Source organism: Patagioenas fasciata, chromosome 32 (assembly GCF_037038585.1).
Source record: "Patagioenas fasciata isolate bPatFas1 chromosome 32, bPatFas1.hap1, whole genome shotgun sequence".
Lineage (NCBI taxonomy): Eukaryota > Metazoa > Chordata > Aves > Columbiformes > Columbidae > Patagioenas > Patagioenas fasciata.
The window spans coordinates 3,749,619-3,769,941 of NC_092551.1; the positions used below are offsets into that span (position 1 = coordinate 3,749,619).

A 20,323-nucleotide genomic window follows, 5' to 3' on the forward strand; every position below is an offset into this window, starting at 1 on the left:
GGTGAGCGCTGCGGCGCAAGGCACGCCGGGATACAACGAGGCGCGGCGCAGCGCACACCGGGATGCAGCGAGGCTCAAACGAAGCACCAAGATGTACCAAAACCGTTGTTTCTTCCCCCAAACCGGGCTGTCAGGGCCCCCCCGCCGCGCCCCGCTCCGCCAGCGCCTGGCGCAGCTCCCCGGGGGCGAACACCCCCCACTCCGTGATGATGCCGCCCGTGATGAGCTCGTGGGGGGTGACATCGAAGGCCGGGTTCCACACCTCGATGTCTGGGGACAGAGGGGGAAAGGGGACACGGGGTCAAACAGCCCAGGGGGACCCCCGGTCACGGGTGGGACCCCCCCGGTGGGATCCCCACCTTGTCCTGTGTGGGACCCTCCTGGGGCTGCGAGCACCCTGGGGGGTGAGGAGAGACCCCCACCCCATAGGGGACACCCGCTCCATAGGCGACACCCCTCCCTTGTTGGGGGAGACACCCACCAGGGGACTTGACACCCACCCAAGGGACCCAAAACCCACCAGGGGGACCCCACAAACACCCAGGGGACCCAAAACCCACCCAAGAGACATGACACCCATGTAGGGGACACAACACCCACCCAGGGGACCCCAGACCCACCCAGGGTCCACAGACCCGCCCAAGGGACCCCAGACCCACACAAAGGACCCCAGACCCACCCAGCGGACTCAACACCCACACAAAGGACCCCAGACCCACCCGGGGACCCCGGACCCACCCAGGGGACTTGACACCCACACAAGGACCCCAGACCCACCCAGGGGACTCAACACCCACACAAAGACCCCAGACCCACCCAGGGGACTTGACACCCACACAAGGACCCCAGACCCACCCAGAGGACACAACACCCACATGAAGACCCCAGACTCACCCGGGGACCCCAGACCCACCCAGGGGACACGACACCCACACAAGGACCCCAGACCCACCCGGGGGACTCGACACCCACACAAGGACCCCAGACCCACCCAGGGCACTCGACCCCCACCCAAGGACCCCAGACCCACCCGGGGGCGCCAGGCAGAGCCCCTGCAGGTGCGTGAGCTCCCGGGCCGGCCGCTCCTCGATGGCGATGGCGCCGCCGTGGGGCAGCGCGGGGTCGCAGGAGGCGCTGGGCGCTGCCACGTAGAAGGGGACGCGGTGGTGCCGCGCGGCCACCGCCAGCTGGTACGTCCCGATCTTGTTGGCCGTGTCCCCGTTGGCCGCCACCCGGTCGGCTCCCACCACCACGGCTGGGGACAAGGGGACAGCGCCGTGGGTCCCGTGCCACCATCACCCTCCTGTCCCTGTGCCACCCTGGCCTCGTCACTCCTGCTCCACCTTGTCCCCGTCCCTCCCATCCTGTCCTTGTCCCTCCTGTCCCATCTTGTCCCTCCTGCCCCATCCTGTCCCTGTCCCATCCCCATCTGGTCCCCATCCCACCCCCTCCCTCCACCCCCATGTCCCGTGTCCCCGTGTCTGTGTGTCTATGGCCCATGTCCCCATGTTCCGTGTCCATGTCCCGTGTCCCTGTGTCCATGTCCCATGTCCCCGTGTCCCGTGTCCCACGTCCCATATCCGCCATGTCCCATGTCCCCATGTCCCATGTCTGTGTCCCATGTCTCGTGTCCCGTGTCCTCGTGTCCCACGTCCCATGTCCCCATGTCCGTGTCCCATGTCCTGTGTCCCATGTCCCGTGTCCCCAGTCCCGTGTCCCCATGTCCGTGTCCTGCATCCGTGTCCCATGTCCCCGTGTTCCATGTCCCATGTCCCGTGTCCCCATGTCCCATGTGCCCATGTCCCACATCTGTGTCCCATGTCCCCGTGTCCGTGTCCCATGTCCTGTGTCCCATGTCCCGTGTCCCCATGCCCCGCGTCCCGTGTCCGTGTCCCTGTGTCCCGTGTCCCATGTCCCATGTCCCATGTCCCATGTCCCGTGTCCCATGTCCCGTGTTGGTGTCGCACCGTGCACGCCGCGGTCACGGATGGCGGCGGCGGCGGCGCTGTCGGCGATGAGGGTGACGGGGACCCCGTCGTGCTGCAGCTCCAGCGCCGTCAGCCGCCCCCCCTGGTTGTAGGGCCGGGTCTCGGTGCAGAACACGCGCTGCAGGCGCCCGAGCTCGTGCAGCGCCCGCACCACCCCTGGGGACATCGGGGGACATCAGGGTGACCCCCCTGTCACCCCCCGCACCACCCCTGGGGACATTGGGGGACATCAGGGTGACCCCCCTGTCACCCCCCGCACCACCCCTGGGGACATTGGGGGACATCAGGGTGACCCCCCTGTCACCCCCCGCACCACCCCTGGGGACATCGGGGGACAGTGGTGTCACCCCCCTGCCACCCCCCGCACCACCCCTGGGGACATCGGGGGACATCAGTGACCCCCCTGCCACCCCCCGCACCACGCCTGGGGACATCAAGGGACATCAGGGTGACCCCCCTGTCACCCCCCCGCACCACGCCTGGGGACATCAGGGGACGTTAGAGTGACCCGCATGTCCCCCGTGTCCCCCATGTCCCCCGTGTCCCTCACCCAGCGCGGTGCCGCAGCCGGCGGTGGCCAGCGTGCCGGTGTCCCCCCGTGTCCCCCGTGTCCCCGATGTCCCCCGTGTCCCTCACCCAGCGCGGTGCCGTAGCCGGCGGTGGCCAGCGTGCCGGTGTCCCCCCGTGTCCCCCCATGTCCCCCGTGTCCCCCATGTCCCCGATGTCCCCCGTGTCCCTCACCCAGCGCGGTGCCGTAGCCGGCGGTGGCCAGCGTGCCGGTGTTGCAGTGGGTGAGCACGGTGGCGCCGGAGCCGGGGGGCAGTTGCTGCAGCAGGTGCTGCGCCCCGTGCGCCCCGATGCGCCGGTTCTGGGCCCGATCCTGCTCCAGCAGCCCCTCCATGTGCTCGATCACGCTGCGGGGACACGGGCGACAAATGGCCCCGGGGACACCGGTGTCCCCCCAGAGATCCCAGTGTCCACCCATGGGACCCCAGTGTCCCCCCAGGGACCCCAGTGTCAACCCCAAGGGACCCCAATATCACCCCCATGGGACCCCAATGCCCCCCCAGCACCTCAATCTCCCCCCCACAGGACCCCAATATCCCCCCATGGGATCCCCTGTCCCCCCAGAGACCCCAGTATCCCCCCAGGGACCCCCATGTCCCCCAGGAACCCCAGTGTCCCCCCAGAGACCCCTGCGTCCCCCCATGGGACCCCAGTGTCCCCCCAGGGACCCCAGTGTCAACCCCAAGGGACTCCAATATCACACCCATGGGACCCCAATGTCCCCCCCAGCACCTCAATCTCCCCCCCATAGGACCCCAATAACTGCCCATGGGACCCCTGTGTCCCCCCAGAGACCCCAGTATCCCCCCAGGGACCCCAATGTCCCCCCATGGGACCCCAGTGTCCCCCCATGGGACCCCAGTGTCCTCCCAGGGACCCCAACGTCCCCCCATGGGACACCAATGTCACCCCAGGTGACCCCAATTCCCCCCCCAGGTCCCCAGTGTCACCCCAGGTGACCCCAATTCTCCCCCAGTGACCCCGACATCGTGTCCCCCACCTCTCCCGCAGCTGCTGCGCGGTGACCCCCGGTGTCTGCGCCCCCCGGTCCAGGATCCCGTGCACCCCAATTCCCCCCAGTGACCCCAATATCCCCCCGAGTGACCCCAACCCCCCCCCCAGTGACCCCAATTCCCCCCCAGGTGACCCCAAATCCACCCAGGGCGATCCAAATGTTCCCTACAATGACCCCAAATCCCCCTCTAGGGTGACCCCAAATGTCCCTGGTGACCCCAAATCCACCCCCAATGACCCCAATATCCCCTCCAGCACCCCAATTACCCCCCCAGTGACCCCAAACCCCCCCCAGAGACCCCAATGCCCCCATGTCCCCCCAGGGACCCCTGTGTGCCCCCAGAGACCCCAAACCCCCCCAGTGACCCCAAATCCACCTGGGGTGATCCCAATGTCCCCTACAATGACCCCAGATCCCCCTGTGGGGTGACCCCAAATGCCCCCAGGGTGACCCCAAATCCCCCCCCAACCTCTCCCAGCACCCCAATTCCCCCCCGAGTGACTCCAAATGCCCCCTGGGTGATCTCATTCTCCCCCAGTGACCCCAAACCCCCCCGGTGACCCCGACATCGTGTCCCCCACCTCTCCCGCAGCTGCTGCGCGGTGACCCCCGGTGTCCGCGCCCCCCGCTCCAGGATCCCCCGCAGCCGCTGGGCCTCGCGCTCCAGGTTGGCGGCCGTGGGCCGCGCGCTGGCCAGGAACCGGAGCCGCTCGTCCACGAACGCCGCCAGCGCCGCCGCGTCCGCCCCCGCCGGGCCCCCCCCGGCCACCAGCTCCTGCGCCACGCTCAGGCAGCCCACCAGCGCGATGGCCGGCGCGCCGCGCACCTGCGGCCAACGGCAGCGTCACCGGCCCTGGGGACACCGGCACCGGCACCGGGGGGCACCGGCGCCATCCCCATGGGAGCCAGGGGGTCCCCTGCACTGGGGGACACCACACTGGCACCAACCCTGGGGGGCACTGGCACCAACCCTGGGGGGCATTTGCACCATCCTCATGGGAGCCAGGGGGTCCCCTGCACTGGGGGACACCACACTGGCACCAACCCTGGGGGACACTGGCACCGGCCCTGGGGGGCATTTGCACCATCCTCATGGGAGCCAGGGGGGTCCCCTGCACTGGGGGACACCGCACTGGCACCAACCCTGGGGGACACCGGCACTGTCACCATCCCTGGGGGACACCGGCACTGTCACCATCCCTGGGGGACAATGGCACTGGCACCGTCCCGGGGGACTGGGGGTCCCCAATGCCTGAGGGCACCGTCACTGTCCCCTAACCTCCATGGCCCGGATGGCCCGGTGTCCCGGGGGTGGCCCGGTGTCCCCCCCCTCCCCTCCATGTCCCGGTGTCCCCAACTCCCCTCCATGTCCCGGTGTCACCCCCTCCCCTCCATGTTCCGGTGTCCCCCCCTCCCCTCCATGTCCCGGTGTCCCCCCCCTCCCCTCCATGTCCCGGTGTCCCCAACTCCCCTCCATGTCCCGGTGTCACCCCCTCCCCTCCATGTTCCGGTGTCCCCCCCTCCCCTCCACGTCCCGGTGTCCCCAACTCCCCTCCACGTCCCGGATGTCCCGGTCCCCCCTCCCCTCCACGTCCCGGATGTCCCGGTCCCCCCTCACCTCCATGTCCCTGATGGCCTCCCAGGCGCGCTGCACGCCGGGCACGGGTTCGTAGCGGAGCTGCTGGGGCAGCAGCCGCTGGTTCAGGATGCACAGCGAGCCCCGCTCGTACCGGATCGACTCCAGCGCCATGACGGCCTCTTCCGGCTCCTTCCGGCTCCTTCCGGCCCCTTCCCCCGGCTCCTTCCGGTCCCCCAGCGCCGGTCGGCCCCGCCCTCTCCCCAGTCGGCCCCGCCCCTCTCCCGGGGTCCTTCCTGCCCCCCCAAACCGTCCTGACCCCCCCGAACGGTCCTGCCCCCCCATGGGGTTGTATTGACCCCCCCAGCACCTTCCCACCCCCCCGGGGCTCCCTGGGACCCCCAAACTGTCCTGGCCCCCCCCGTGGGGTTCCTGTGCCCCCCCCGGATGACACCGACACCCCAGGACCTGCTGGGGGGGTGGGGACAAAGGAGGGACCCCCCCCAGTGCCCCCCTCGGTGTCACCCCCCCCATCCCCGCGGGGGGGCTCAATAACTCGGGACAGCGCCGGTGCCACCAACAGCGTTTAATGGGGGGGTGTATAAATTACAGGGGGGCACAGGGGGTGGGGAGGGGGCCCAGGTGCCCCCCAGGACCAGCCGGGGGGGGCCCGGCCCCCCCAAAACACCGCTCAGGCGCCTTCCCCGTCCGAATCCGAATAATCGGCGACGAGGGAGGCGCTGGGGGGGGGCGCCGGGGGGGCCCCGTCGCGTTGCGCCCCCCCCGGCTCTCCGGGAGCCCCCGCAGCGCGGCGCCGCACGATGCCGAGGCCGGCGGGGGTGGCGGGGGGGCCCCCGAAGCCCGGTTTGCGCGGGGCCCCCCCGTTCTGGTGAGGGAACCAGGAGCGGCCGCAGATCTCCGTGCGCTTCATCCGCTGCTTCTCCTCGTAGGCTGGGGGGGGGCACAGGGACAAGCGGGTCACAGCGGGTCGGGGGGACACACCGGGGGGGGTCACGCACGCCCAGGGCCCCCCCCACGCACAGAGCGGGCTGCGGAGCGCGAGCAGCGCGGCCACGCGCCGATCTTCCTCTTCCTCCTCCTCCTTCGGCGCCGCCGCCGCCTCCTCCTCCTCCCGCAGCGTCTTCTTCTCCTCCTGGGGGGGCCACACGGGGCGTGGGGGGGTCAGCGTCCCCACGGGGGGGTCGGGAGGGGCGCACCCCCCCCAGCTCACCCTGAAGCGGCGTCGGAGCCGGGAGTTGAGCGCGAAGTCGTCCTTCCAGGCGCTCTGCGCCTCCTGCAGCGCGGCCAGCGTGGGGCCGGCGCGGCGCAGCGCGGCTCGGTCGGCTTCGCCGCGCTCCAGCCGGAACATGGCGTCCGTCTCCAGCCGCTCCTTCTCCTCCGGCGCTGCGGGGAGGGGTCGGTGGATGTGTGTCCCCCCCGTTGTGCGGGGCCGGGGGCGCGCGGGGGGCCGGGGGCGCACCGGTGGGGAGCAGCTGCTGGTTCTCCGCCATGTCCCAGCGCTCCTCCTTGCGCCGCGCGCCGCGCACGATCACGTAGTCGCAGCCCGCGGGGTCCGTCTGCAGCTCGATGAAGTTGACGCACAGGTGGCACTTCATGCGGAACCTGGGGACACGGGGGACACGGGGGGGTGAGGCTGGGGGTCCCCGAGGCCCTCGGTGCTGGGGGGGGCAGGCGGCCACCGCGCTCACCGGTAAATGGGTGTCGTGTAGTAGGTGCCCACTTTCTTCTTCTCCGCGTTGTAGCGGACGCCTGCGGGGGGGACGTAGGGGACACGGGGGGGTTGGGGACACGGCGGGGGTTGGGGATGGGGAGGGGACATGGGGGGGTTGGGACATGGAGGGGACACAGGGGGGGTTGGGGACACGGGGGGTCAGGGACACGGGGGGGTCAGGGACAGGGAGGGGAAATGGGGGGTTGGGGGCAGGGGGGGACAGGGGGGGTCAGGGACACGGAGGGGACACAGGGGGGGTTGGGGACCCGGGGGCTCAGGGACAGGAAGGGGAAATGGGGGGCTTGGAGATGGGACACGGCAGGTCAGGGACATGGGGGGGTCAGGGACAGGGAGGGGACGTAGAGGGGGTGGGGGCACGGGGATCAGGGACACGGGGGTTGGGGATGGGACATGGGGGGGTCAGGGACAGGGAGGGGAAATGGGGGGGTTGGGGACACGGGGGGGGTCAGGGACACTGGGGTTGGGGGGCACAGGGGGGACACAAGAGGTTGGGGATGGGGAGGGGACACAGGGGGGTCGGGGACACATGGGGTTGGGGACACATGGGGCAGCCGAGGACACACACGGGGGGGGTTGGGGACGGGGAGGGGACACGGGGGGGTTGGGGACACATGGGGAGGGATGGGGACACACGGGGGAGGGATGGGGAGGGGACACGGGGGGTTGGGGACATGCGGAGGGGACACGGTGGGGCAGGACTCACCCATCCCGATGTGGTTCTTGCAGCCATCGCACCAGATGTTGTAGGGCATCTCGAACCTGGGGGGGGAACACGGGGCAGTGGTGTCACCGCAGCCCCCCCGGGGTGTCCCCAGATCGCCCAGGGTGTCCCCAAGCCCACCAGGGTATCCCCAGCCCCTCAGGGTGTACCCAGATCCCACAGGGTGTCCCCCGATCCCCTAGGGGTGTCCCTGGACCCCCAAGGTGTCCCCGCCTCCCCCAGGGTGTCCCCAGTCCCCTCAGGTGTCCCCAGCCCATGTCCCCACCCCGTGTCCCCACCCCCTCCAGTGTCCCTACCTCCTGCCCCGGTGTCCCCAGCCCCAGGTGTCCCCACCCCCCCTGGTGTACCCACCACCCCCCAGGTGTCCCCAGCACCCCACAGGTGTCCCCACCTCCCCCTGGTGTCCCCACCCCCCCAGTGTCCCCATATCCCCCAGTGTCCCCACCCCCCGCAGTGTCCCTATCCCCTGGGTGTCCCCACCTCCCCCCTGGTGTCCCCAGCCCCCCGCATTGTCCCCAACCCCCCAGGGTGTCCCCACCTCCCCCGGTGTCCCCAGCCCCCCCGGTGTCCCCAGCCCCCCAGGTGTCCCCAGTGTCCCCCGGTGTCCCCTCACCGGATGACCAGGATGCCCTGGGCCAGCTTGCGCGCGCGCTCGCGCAGGGGGTGGCTGTGGTGGTACTTGTTGAGGGAGCCATGCTGGGGGGACACGGGGGGACGCGGGGCGATGCGGGGGTCAGAGGGCACAGCCCCCGGCCCCCCCACCCCCCCCGCGCCCCCAGCCCCCCCGCCCCCTCACCTTGGCCGGGTCGAAGTCGGGCGGGTAGTACTTGTTGGTGCCTTTGCGCTCGCCCTGGGGGGGACACGGGGGCGTCACGGCCCTGGTGGCCACGACAGGGCCCCGGTGGCCACGACAGGGCCCTGAGGGCCACAGCACAGCCCTGGTGGCCACAGCACAGCCCTGGTGGCCACAGCACAGCCCTGGTGGCCACAGCACGGCCCTGGAGGCCACAGCACGGCCCTGGAGGCCACAGCACGGCCCCGGTGGCCACGACAGGGCCCCGGTGGCCACGACAGGGCCTCGGTGGCCACAAGGTCCTGGGGGCCACGACAAGGCCATGGGGGCCACGACACGACCCTGGGGGCCCCAGTTTGGCCGTAGTGGCCACGACAAGGTCCCAGTGGCCAGGACACGGCCCCAGTGGCCCCAGTTTGGCCCTGGAGGCCACGACACGGCCCCGGTGGCCACCACACCGCTCTGGTGGCCCCAGATTGGCCGTGGTGGCCACGGCACGGCCCCGGCGGCCCCAGTTTGGCCGTGGTGGCCACGACACAGTTACGGTGGCCACGACACGGCCGCGGTGTCCCCGGTGTCCCCACTCACCATGGCCGCGGGTCTCCGGTGTCACCGCACAGGCGGGACCTGGGGGGACAAAGGGGGCGGGCGGAGGTTCCGGTCCGCACCGGGACCCCCAGCACCGGGACCCCCAGCACCGGGTTAACGGTTCCGGTCCGCACCGAGACCCCCAGCACCGGGTTAACGCTCCAGTCCGCACCGGGACACGGAGCCCCCGCTCTCACCTGCCGCTTCCTGCTCCGCGCCTCAGGCTCCGCCTCCTCCGTGCGTCACTTCCGTCCACAAGCGGGCGGGGCGCACCTCCCCGCGGCCCCGCCCCTCCCCGCAGCCTCCCGCGCCTGCGCAGTGCGCGCCCGCGTCACCTGCGGCTGCCCCTGGCAACGGGCGCCATGGCAACGGGACCCACGGCGGCCCTTGGCAACGGGGCCCATGACAACGGGGCTGCGGCAACGGGGACCAGCGGCGGCCCCTGGCAACGGGGCCCTTGGCAACCGGGCCCCATGGCAACGGGGCCCATGGTAACCGCCCCACGGTGTCCCCACGGTGTCCCCGCAATGTCCCCGTGATGCCCCCATGGTGTCCCCACGATGTCCCCTCGGTGTCCCCATGGTGTCCCCACAGTGTCCCCATGATGTCCCCACGATGTCCCCTCGGGGTCCCCGATGTCCCCATGGTGTCCCCACGGTGTCCCCACGATGTCCCCACGATGTCCCCATGGTGTCCCCACGGTGTCCCCTTGGTGTCCCCACAGTGTCCCAATGAAGTCCCCATGATGTCCCCACGATGTCCCCTCGGGGTCCCCAATGTCACCTCAGTGTCCCCACGATGTCCCCACGGTGTCCCCACGATGTCCCCTTGGTGTCCCCACAATGTCCCCACGATGTCCCCTTGGTGTCCCCACAGTGTCCCCCTGGTGTCCCCACAATGTCCCAATGAAGTCCCCATGATGTCCCCACAGTGTCCCCTCGGTGTTCCCAATGTCCCCACTGTGTCCCCTCGGTGTCCCCATGGTGTCCCCACGATGTCCCCACGATGTCCCTATGATGTTCCCTCGGTGTCCACAATGTCACCTCGATGTCCCCATGGTGTTCCCATGGTGTCCTCTCGTTGTCCCCACGGTGTCCCCAACGTCCTCATGGTGTCCCCTCGATGTCCCCATGATGTCCCTACAGTGTCCCCTTGGTGTCCACAATGTCCCCACAATGTCCCCTTGGTGTCCCCATGATGTCCCCACAGTGTCCCATTGGTGTCTCCAATGTCCCCACGGTGTCCCCACAGTGTCCCCACGATGTCCCCACGATGTCCCTGCGATGTCCCCACGGTGTCCCCAATGTCCCCTCGGTGTCCCCTTGGTGTCCCCACAATGTCCCAATGAAGCCCCCATGATGTCCCCATGGTGTCCCCTCGGTGTCCCCAATGTCCCCATAATGTCCCCATGATGTCCCCATGGTGTCCCCAATGTCCCCTCGGTGTCCCCATGGTGTCCCCACAACATCCCCACGGTGTCCCCACGGTGTCCCCACAGTGTCCCTTCAATGTCCCTTCGATGTCCCCCCGATGTCCCCACAATGTCCCCTTGGTATCCCCACAATGTCCCCATGATGTCCCTATGGTGTCCCCATGGTGTCCCCAATATCCCCATGGTATCCGCTCAGTGTCCCCACGATATCCCCATGGTGTCCCCTCGGTGTCCCCTCGTTGTCCCCACGGTGTCCCCAATGTCCCCATGGTGTCCCCACAATGTCCCCTTGGTATCCCCACAATGTCCCCACGATGTCCCCACGGTGTCCCCACGGTGTCCCCAGAGCGCGGTGGCATTTCCCCCCCCCAGGGGACACAGGAGGCCCCGGCCCGAGGTTTTGGCTGCAGGGGGGGGGACAATTTGGGCCGGATTTGGTGCCACCCCCCGCTCCAGCTGCCGCACCACGGGACGTCCATCTGTCCCGCACGTGGGGACACACGGACGGGCCCGCGGGGACATCCCCACCCCCACGGGGACACGGGGGGACGGAGCCCCCAGGGCGGGGTCCCCGGGGTGGGGGGGAGGGGGGGGGGACGTTGGCACCGGCTCCGGCATCCGGGAAAGTGCTGAGCGTGCAGTTTGGCAGCGGCGCCCGAGCCCCCCCCGCTGCGGCGTGAGCGCCGGCACACGCGTGTGGGGCTGTGCACAATCGTGTGGGGCTGTGCACACGCGTGTGGGGCTGTGCACAATTGTGTGGGGCTGTGCACACGCGTGTGGGGCTGTGCACAATCGTATGGGGCTGTGCACACGCGTGTGGGGCTGTGCACAATCGTATGGGGCTGTGCACAATCGTGTGGGGCTGTGCACAATCGTGTGGTGCTGTGCACAATCGTGTGGGGCTGTGCACACGCGTGTGGGGCTGTGCACAATCGTGTGGGGCTGTGCACACGCGTGTGGGGCTGTGCACACGCGTGTGGGGCTGTGCACAATCGTGTGGGGCTGTGCACACGCGTGTGGGGCTGTGCACACGCGTGTGGGGCTGTGCACACGTGTGTGGGGCTGTGCACAAGTGTGTGGGGCTGTGCACACGCGTGTGGGGCTGTGCACACGCTTGTGGGGCTGTGCACAATCGTGTGGGGCTGTGCACACGCGTGTGGGGCTGTGCACAATCGTGTGGGGCTGTGCACAATCGTGTGGGGCTGTGCACAATCATATGGGGTTGTGCACACGCGTGTGGGGCTGTGCACAATCGTGTGGAGCTGTGCACATGCGTGTGGGGCTGTGCACACGCGTGTGGGGCTGTGCACACACGCGTTGGACCGAGTGTCCCTTCCCCCCCGGGTGGTGCTTGGGGTCCCCATCGCTCAGAGGGGACATTTTGGGGTGAAAAGGGGCCGAAGCAGCAAAGCCACCCCCAAGCTCCCTGCGGCGGGGCCGGGACCCGAGGGTCCCCACACTGGGGCGGGGGTGGGGGTGGGGGAGGGATCCCCCCGCCCCCCACCCCCCACCCCCCCCACCCCCCGCCGGCGGCCCCGGGCCGGGCGCGCGCGGTTCGGGGACAAAAGCGGCGCGGGACAAAGGGCCGTGACGTCAGCAGCGGGGCTGGGGGCGCCGCGCGACCTAATTCCCCACGCGCGGGGGGGGACCCCAAACCGCAGCCCATCCCCCCACGGTGCCCCTTCCCCACGGGCGGGGGGGGGCGGGTGTGCACCGGTGTTTGCACGGCTGTGCAAGCCCTTGCACGAGGCCGTTTGCACCCTCGTGTGCAGCCGTGCACGCCCTCACGCGCTGTCCTGCACACACCCGCGCACACTCACGCACACCCGTGTGCACCGACCTGCACCTGCACGCCCGCGTGTGCCCTCCTGCACACACCCGCGCACACTCATGCACACCCGTGTGCACCGACCTGCACCTGCACGCCCGCGTGTGCCCTCCTGCACACACCCGTGCACACTCATGCACACCCGTGTGCACCAACCTGCACCTGCACGCCCGCGTGTGCCCTCCTGCACACACCCGTGCACACTCATGCACACCCGTGTGCACCATCCTGCACCTGCACGCCCGCGCGTGCCCTCCTGCACATGGCCGTGCACGCTGCTCACACACCCGTGTACACTCACGCACACCCGTGTGCACCATCCTGCACCTGCACACCCATGTGTGCCCTCCTGCACACGCTGCCCCCACCCCCGTGCACACTCACGCACACCTGTGTGCACCGTCCTGCTCTTGCACGCCCGTGTGTGCCCTCCTGCACAGGGCCGTGCACACTGCTCACACACTCACACACACTCGTGTGCACCATCCTGCTCGTGCACACCCATGTGTGCCCTCCTGCACACAGCCACGCACACTCATGCACACCCATGCACACTCATGCACACCCATGTGCACCGTCCCGCTCCTGCACACCCACGTGTGCCCTCCTGCACACGGCTGTGCACGCTGCTCACACACTCACACACCTGTGTGCACCGTCCCGCTTGTGCACTCCCATGTGTGCCCTCCTGCACACACCCGTGCACACTCACGCACACCCGTGTGCACCGTCCCGCTCCTGCACACCCGCGTGTGCCCTCCTGCACACGGCCGTGCATGCTGCTCACACACTCACGCACACTCACGCACACTCGTGCACACTCACACACACCCGTGCACACTCACACACACCCGTGCACACTCACGCACACCCGTGTGCACCGTCCTGCCCGTTCTCTCGCACGGTCCTGCCCATTTTTGCACCCCAAACCGCCCATTTTTCGCACCCCCATCCCACCCGTTTTTTGCCCCATTTTTGCACCCCATCCCGCCCATTTTTCCGCCCCCTATCCCGCCCATTTCCCCTCGCACCCCCATCCCCCTGTCCCCCCGGGTGGGTCCCGGGTGGGCTCCGAGTGGGTTCTGGGTAGGTCCCTGGTGGGTTCCGGGTGGGTCCCAGGTGGGCTCCAGGTGGGTCCCCGGTGGGTTCCGGGTGGGTCCCGGGTGGGTCCCCGGTGGGTCCCCCGCGGGTCCCGGGTGGGTTCTGGGTAGGTCCCGCGTGTGTCCCCAGTGGGTCCCGGGTAGGCTCCGGGTGGGTTCTGGGTAGGTTCCCGGTGAGTTCCGGGTGGGTCCCGGGTGGGCTCCGGGTGGGTCCCTGGTGGGTCCCCGGTCCGTGCCGGGTGGGCTCCGGGTGGGTTCTGAGTAGGTCCCGGGTGGGTCCCCCGTGGGTCCCGCGTGGGTCCCCGGTGGGTCCCTGGTGGGTTCCGGGTGGGTCCCGGGTGGGCTCCAGGTGGGTCCCCGGTGGGTCCCCCGGTCGCTCCCGGGTGGGCTCCGGGTGGGTCCCCGGTGAGTCCCGGGTGGGTCCCGGGTGGGTTCCGGGTGGGTCCCGGGTGGGTCCCGGGTGGGCTTCCGGCGCACCCACCGCCCCCTCCCCAGCCCGGGCGGCGGAGGAGGAGGAGGAGGAGGAAGAGCCCCGGGCAGGGGGAGGAGGAGGAGGAGGAGAAGGAGGAAGAGCCCCGGGCAGGGCGGGAGGAGGAGGAGGAGGAGGAGGAGGAGGAGGGGAGGAGGAGGAGGAAGAGCAGCAGCAGCAGCAGCAGCGCGGAGCTCTTGCCGCAGCCCGGCCCGATGGGCCCCGCCGCCCCGCTGCTGCCGGGGGGCTGACGGCGACCCCCGCCCGGCCGAGGGGGCACGCGCTCCGTTCGGCCTGCGCCGACCCCCCCGTTGGATTTTTTTGCCTTTCTCTTCAATTTGGGCCGTTTTCGGGGGGGGTTCCGCGCCCCCCGCCGCTGCCCCGCGCTGCCCCGCTCCGCTGCGCGGCGGGATGCGCTGACCCCCGCAGGATTTGCTGCCCCCCCCATCCTTTCCAGCCCCCCCCATCCTTTCCAGCCCCCCCCTCATCCTTTCCAGCCCCCCCCCCCCCATCCTTTCCAACCCCCCCATCCTTTCCAGCCCCCCCGCTCGCAATTGGCGCAGCCGGAGCCGCCGCCGCGCTGGGGGAGCTGCCGCCGCCCCCCCCCGGCTCCGCTGCTGCATCGGGGCGCCTCGGCCCCCCCCCCGCTAACCGGGGCACCGGCAGCCGCAGGCCCCCCCCGCTCCGCACCCCCCTCCGCACCGCTCGCATTGCGGGGGGCGCAGCGCACCGAGGATGATGCCCGCGCCGCTCCCCGCTCCCGCCGGCCCCCCCGCCGCCTGAGCGCCCCCCCCTCCGCGGGGCCGGGCCCCCATCCTTTGCCCCCTCCTTTCCCCCCCCATGGGATGTGATGAGCGCGTCGACCTCCGCAGCGTGAGCTCCGCACCATGGCTCGGTTCGGGGACGAGGTCCCGGGCCGGTACGGGGCCGGGGGCGGCGGGAGCGGCGCCGGGAGCGCGGCGGGGGCGCGGGGCGCGGGGGGCGCTCGGCAGGGCCCCCCCGGCGCGCAGAGGATGTACAAGCAGTCGATGGCCCAGCGGGCGCGCACCATGGCGCTCTACAACCCCATCCCGGTCCGCCAGAGCTGCCTCACGGTCAACCGCTCGCTCTTCCTCTTCAGCGAGGACAACGTGGTGAGGAAATACGCCAAAAAGATCACCGAATGGCCATATCCTTTGGGGGGCACAGCCGGGGGCGCCCGCACCAACCCCTGGCGCCCGGGGCCCCATCCCACCCATCCCATCCCATCCCATCCCATCCCATCCCATCCCATCCCATCCCATCCCATCCCATCCCATCCCATCCCATCCCGTGTCCTGCATTGGGGTCCCCATCCCATTCCCTGACCTGCAGTGGGGTCCCCATCCTGTGCCCTGCATTGAGGTCCACATCCCATGTCCCGCACCATGTCCCCATCCCCATTCCCTGACCTGCATTGGGGTCCCCCTCCCCTGTCCTGCACTATGTCCCCATTCCCATGCAATGTCCCCATCTCATCCCATGTCCTGCATTGGGGTCCCCATCCCCATTCCCTGACCTGCATTGGGGTCCCCATCCCCTGACCCACATTGGGGTCCCCATCCAATCCCCTGTCCTGCAGTGGGGTCCCCATCCCATCCCATCCCATCCCATCCCATCCCATCCCATCCCATCCCATCCCATCCCATCCCGTGTCCTGCATTGGGGTCCCCATCCCCTGCCCTGCCTTGGGGTCCCCATCCCCTGTCCCGCACCATGTCCCCATTCCCATGCCGTGTCCCCATTCTGTGTTCTGCGCTGGGGTCCCCATCCTGTGTCCTGCACTGGGGTCCCCATCCCCTGCCCTGCACCACGTCCCCATCCCCTGCCCTGCACCACGTCCCCATCCCATCCCCTGACCTGCACTGGGGTCCCCATCCCCTGACCCACATTGGGGTCCCCATCCCCATTCCTGCACCATGTCCCCATTCCTGTGCCACGTCCCCAGCTGCTGACCTGCACTGGGGTCCCCATCCTGTGTCCTGCACCATGTCCATGTCCCCATGCTGGGATCCCCATCCTGTGCCCTGCATTGGGGTCCCCATCCCCTGTCCTGCACCATGTCCCCATCCCCTGACCCACATTGGGGTCCCCATCCTGTGTCCTGCACCATGTCCCCATTCCCGTGCCGTGTCCCCATTCCTGTGTCCTGCATTGGGGTCCCCATCTCATGTCCCTGTCCCCATGCTGGGGTCCCCATCCCCATTCCTGCACCACGTCCCCATTCCTGCGCCATGTCCCCATCCGCTGACCCACATTGGGGTCCCCATCTCATGTCCCTGTCCCCATGCTGGGGTCCCCATCCCCATTCCTGCACCATGTCCCCATTCCTGCGCCATGTCCCCATCCGCTGACCTGCATTGGGGTCCCCATCTCATGTCCCTGTCCCCATGCTGGGGTCCCCATCCCCATTCCTGCACCACGTCCCCATTCCTGCGCCATGTCCCCATCCGCTGACCCACATTGGGGTCCCCATCTCATGTCCCTGTCCCCATGCTGGGGTCCCCATCCCCTGTCCTGCACCACGTCCCCATTCCTGTGCCATGTCCCCATCCCCTGACCTGCATTGGGGTCCCCATCCCCTGTCCCCATCCCCATGTCCTGCACCACGTCCCTGTCCCCACCCTGGAGGATTTGGGGGGTCCAGCTCATCCCGGGGGGTGGGGGCAGGGCCACCCCGTTACAGCAGCTTCCCCCCCACCCCAAAACCATCAGCGGGGAGCAGCCCCGGAAAGGGCCACTGTCCCCTAAAGGGCCACTGTCCCCGCACCCCGGCCGGGAGGGCCCCGGGGGCTGGGGGCCCCGTGCCGTTTCGGGTGCCGCGGTTGGTCACCGGCTCTGGCCTCGCGGAGCCTTTCGGGGACCCCCCCCGGCATTGCGGGGGGGCCTGGGCAGCCGGTGCCGCCGGAGCCCCACTGGGCATGTGCGCCGCAGCCGCGGTGCCGCGGCGATGGGCGGCGGGGCTTGCGGCCCAAACGGCGGCCCTGGTGCGGTGCCGGTGCTGCCGGAGCCGCCGGCGCAGGGAGCGGAGCCGGCCGTGCCGCGGGGGGGGCTTCACCGCAAACCTGCGGGTGCGCGGGCTGCGCCGCAGCGGCCCCGGCTCCGGCATCCGGGGGGCACCGGGACGCCCCGCGCCGGCGGCACCGAGCGGGGGCCCCACTGCCGTCTGCCAACCGGGGCACCATGGCCGGGAGGGGGCGCCGGGGGTGCCGGGGTGGGGGGGTTGGTTGTGCCGCCCACCCCAACCCCCCGGGCGCAGCCACGGCTCCGTTTGGCCATGGCGGGGGCGATGCCGCGGTGCCCCCAATGCCGGCACGGCAGCCGGGACGCGGGGGGGCCGGTGTTTGACTCCCCCGGGACGCGGTGCCCGAGCCCGGGGGCTGCGGCGGCGCTGGGCGGGGGTCTCGCCGGCCGGATCGCCGCGCTGTGCCAGGGAACCGCGCTGCGCGGCCGGGGCGCGCTGGCCGTGCCGGAGCTCCGAGCTGGCCCGGATAGGTGCGCTGTGCCAGAGAGCTGTGCCGGATGAGCCGTGCCCGAGCGCCGTGCTGAGCCGTGCCGGATGAGCCGTGCCAGAGCGCCGTGCTGTGCCGTGCCGGATGAGCCGTGCCAGAGCGCCGTGCTGCGCCGTGCCGGATGAGCCGTGCCAGAGCGCCGTGCTGTGCTGTGCCGGATGAGCCGTGCCAGAGCGCCGTGCTGCGCCGTGCCGGATGAGCCGTGCCAGAGCGCCGTGCTGTGCTGTGCCGGATGAGCCGTGCCAGAGCGCCGTGCTGTGCCGTGCCGGATGAGCCGTGCCCGAGCGCCGTGCTGCGCCGTGCCGGATGAGCCGTGCCAGAGCGCCGTGCTGAGCTGTGCCGGATGAGCCGTGCCAGAGCGCCGTGCTGGGCCGTGCCGGATGAGCCGTGCCAGAGCGCCGTGCTGTGCCGTGCCGGATGAGCCGTGCCCGAGCGCCGTGCTGTGCTGTGCCGGATGAGCCGTGCCAGAGCGCCGTGCTGAGCTGTGCCGGATGAGCCGTGCCAGAGCACCATGCAGTGCTGTGCCGTGCCGGATGAGCCGTGCCAGAGCGCCGTGCTGGGCCGTGCCGGATGAGCCGTGCCAGAGCGCCGTGCTGGGCCGTGCCGGATGAGCCGTGCCAGAGCGCCGTGCTGAGCTGTGCCGGATGAGCCGTGCCAGAGCGCCGTGCTGGGCCGTGCCGGATGAGCCGTGCCAGAGCGCTGCGCTGTGCTGTGCCGGATGAGCCGTGCCAGAGCGCCGTGCTGTGCTGTGCCAGATGAGCCGTGCCAGAGCGCCGTGCTGTGCCATGCTGGATGTGCCGTGCCAGATGAGCCGTGCCAGAGCGCCGTGCTGGGCCGTGCCGGATGAGCCGTGCCAGAGCGCCGTGCTGCGCCGTGCCGGATGAGCCGTGCCAGAGCGCCGTGCTGGGCCGTGCCGGATGAGCCGTGCCAGAGCGCCGTGCTGGGCCGTGCCGGATGAGCCGTGCCAGAGCGCCGTGCTGGGCCGTGCCGGATGAGCCGTGCCAGAGCGCCGTGCAGTGCCGTGCCGGATGAGCCGTGCCAGAGCGCCGTGCTGCGCCGTGCCGGATGAGCCGTGCCAGAGCGCCGTGCTGTGCCGTGCCGGATGAGCCGTGCCAGAGCGCCGTGCTGTGCCGTGCCGGATGAGCCGTGCCAGAGCGCCGTGCTGCGCCGTGCCGGATGAGCCGTGCCAGAGCGCCGTGCTGTGCCGTGCCGGATGAGCCGTGCCAGAGCGCCGTGCTGGGCCGTGCCGGATGAGCCGTGCCAGAGCGCTGTGCTGCGCTGTGCCGGATGAGCCGTGCCAGAGCGCCGTGCTGGGCCGTGCCGGATGAGCCGTGCCAGAGCGCCGTGCTGCGCTGTGCCGGATGAGCCGTGCCAGAGCGCCGTGCTGTGCCGTGCCGGATGAGCCGTGCCAGAGCGCCGTGCTGGGCCGTGCCGGATGAGCCGTGCCAGAGCGCCGTGCTGCGCTGTGCCGGATGAGCCGTGCCAGAGCGCCGTGCTGTGCCGTGCCGGATGAGCCGTGCCAGAGCGCCGTGCTGGGCCGTGCCGGATGAGCCGTGCCAGAGCGCCGTGCTGTGCCGTGCCGGGTGAGCCGTGCCCGAGCGCCGTGCTGTGCCGTGCCGGATGAGCCGTGCCAGAGCGCCGTGCTGTGCCGTGCCGGATGAGCCGTGCCAGAGCGCTGTGCTGTGCCGTGCCGGATGAGCCGTGCCCGAGCGCCGTGCTGTGCCGTGCCGGATGAGCCGTGCCGGATGAGCCGTGCCAGAGCGCCGTGCTGCGCCGGAGCGCCATGCCGGGAGCCCTACCACGGCCAGGCCCTGCGCTGGTGCTGTGTCGCGGTGCCAGGCTGTGCCGGGTAACCGCGCCGGGTCAGATGGGTGGGCCGTGCTGGGTGATCGTGCCAGGCCACGCGGCCACGCCAAATTGCCAAGCCAGGTAGGGCTGCTGTGCCGTGGAGCTGCGCCAGAGAGCTGCGCGGTGCTGGAGAGCTGTGCCAGATAACTGTGCTGTGCCAGAGAGCTGTGCCGGATGGCTGTGCTGTGCCGGATGGCTGTGCCGGATAACTGTGCCGTTCCATATAGCTGTGCTGTGCCGGGTAGCTGTGCCAGATAGCTGAGCTGTGTTGGATGGTTGTGCCAGATAGCTGAACCATCCTGGATGGTTGTGCCGGATAGCTGAACCATTCCAGATGGTTGTGCCGGATAGCTGAGCCATTCTGGATGGCTGTGCCAGATGGCTGTGCCATTCCGGATGGCTGTGCCGGATAACTGTGCCGTGCTGGAGAGCTGTGCTACGCCGGATAGTGGTGCCAGATAACCGTGCCGTGCCGGATAGCTGTGCTGGATAGCTGTGCCATTCCAGCTGACTCTGCTATTCCGGATGGCTGTGCTGTGCCGGATGGCTGTGCCGGATAACTGCTGTGCTGGAGAGCTGTGCTGTGCCAGATAACTGTGCCGTGCCGGATGGCTGTGCCATTCCAGCTAACTGTGCCATTCTGGATAGCTGTGCCAGATAGCTGTGCTATGTCCGATAGTCGTGCCAGATAACTGTGCCGTGCCGGATAGCTGTACCATGCCGGATAACTGTGCCGTGCCGGATAGCTGTGCTGTGCTGGAGAGCTGTGCTGTTCCGGATGGCTGTGCCGGATAACCGTGCCATTCTGGATAACTACACCAAACAGCTGTGCCATAGTGGCTAGCTGTGCTGTGCCGGAGAGCTGTGCCGGATAGCTGTGCCGTGCCGGAGAGCTGTGCTGTGCTGGAGAGCTGTGCCGGATAACTGTGCCATTCCGGATGGCTGTGCCAGATGACTGAGCTATGTCGGATAGCTGTGCCATTCTGGATGGCTGTGCCAGATAGCCGAGCCATTCCGGATGGCTGTGCTATACCAGATGGCTGTGCCGGATAGCTGTGCTGTTCTGGATAGCTGTGCTATGCCCGATAGTTGTGCCAGATAACTGTGCCATGCCG

The 20,323-nt window shown here is 70.0% G+C and overlaps 3 protein-coding genes across 6 annotated transcripts in view; 1 reads left to right on the plus strand and 2 right to left on the minus strand.

The window, feature by feature from the left end:
* Nucleotides 1-87: 87 nt before the first annotated feature.
* Nucleotides 88-5,358, minus strand: MRI1 (methylthioribose-1-phosphate isomerase 1). The gene is made up of 6 exons (XM_065859214.2): nucleotides 5,189-5,358; nucleotides 4,152-4,396; nucleotides 2,730-2,902; nucleotides 1,968-2,144; nucleotides 1,031-1,255; nucleotides 88-270 (listed from the first exon to the last, which is right to left on the minus strand). Exons 1-6 carry the CDS (start codon nucleotides 5,318-5,320, stop codon nucleotides 131-133), a joined length of 1,092 nt encoding a protein of 363 aa, XP_065715286.1. The 5' UTR covers nucleotides 5,321-5,358; the 3' UTR covers nucleotides 88-130.
* Nucleotides 5,359-5,717: 359 nt separating this feature from the next.
* On the minus strand, nucleotides 5,718-9,368 carry YJU2B (YJU2 splicing factor homolog B). The gene is made up of 10 exons (XM_071800623.1): nucleotides 9,199-9,368; nucleotides 9,002-9,040; nucleotides 8,417-8,470; nucleotides 8,234-8,316; nucleotides 7,603-7,658; nucleotides 6,856-6,916; nucleotides 6,627-6,769; nucleotides 6,378-6,550; nucleotides 6,188-6,299; nucleotides 5,718-6,097 (listed from the first exon to the last, which is right to left on the minus strand). Exons 2-10 carry the CDS (start codon nucleotides 9,002-9,004, stop codon nucleotides 5,838-5,840), a joined length of 945 nt encoding a protein of 314 aa, XP_071656724.1. The 5' UTR covers nucleotides 9,005-9,040; nucleotides 9,199-9,368; the 3' UTR covers nucleotides 5,718-5,837.
* A 4,911-nt stretch (nucleotides 9,369-14,279) lies between these two features.
* The window catches only part of CACNA1A (calcium voltage-gated channel subunit alpha1 A), a 66,549-nt gene continuing 60,505 nt past the window's right edge, over nucleotides 14,280-20,323 (plus strand). For all 4 annotated transcript variants that reach the window (XM_071800613.1, XM_071800614.1, XM_071800611.1 and 1 more), the window contains exon 1: nucleotides 14,280-14,997. In XM_071800613.1, coding sequence (XP_071656714.1) covers nucleotides 14,718-14,997 — 280 coding nt within the window. In that variant the 5' untranslated portion in view covers nucleotides 14,280-14,717. The remainder of the gene's footprint in view (nucleotides 14,998-20,323) is intronic.

Coding starts and splice junctions, on each gene's coding strand:
- MRI1 (XM_065859214.2), bottom strand. CDS start 5,320: ATGGCGCTGGAGTCGATCCGGTACGAGCGGGGCTCGCTGTGCATCCTG. Junction 2,903..4,151: donor GCGCAGCAGCTGCGGGAGAG/GTGGGGGACACG, acceptor GTGTCCCCGCAG/CGTGATCGAGCACATGGAGG. Junction 2,145..2,729: donor CGGCTACGGCACCGCGCTGG/GTGAGGGACACG, acceptor CGATGTCCCCAG/GGGTGGTGCGGGCGCTGCAC.
- YJU2B (XM_071800623.1), bottom strand. Junction 7,659..8,233: donor CAGGGCATCCTGGTCATCCG/GTGAGGGGACAC, acceptor TTCCCCCCCCAG/GTTCGAGATGCCCTACAACA. Junction 6,917..7,602: donor CAAGAACCACATCGGGATGG/GTGAGTCCTGCC, acceptor TCCCCCCCGCAG/GCGTCCGCTACAACGCGGAG.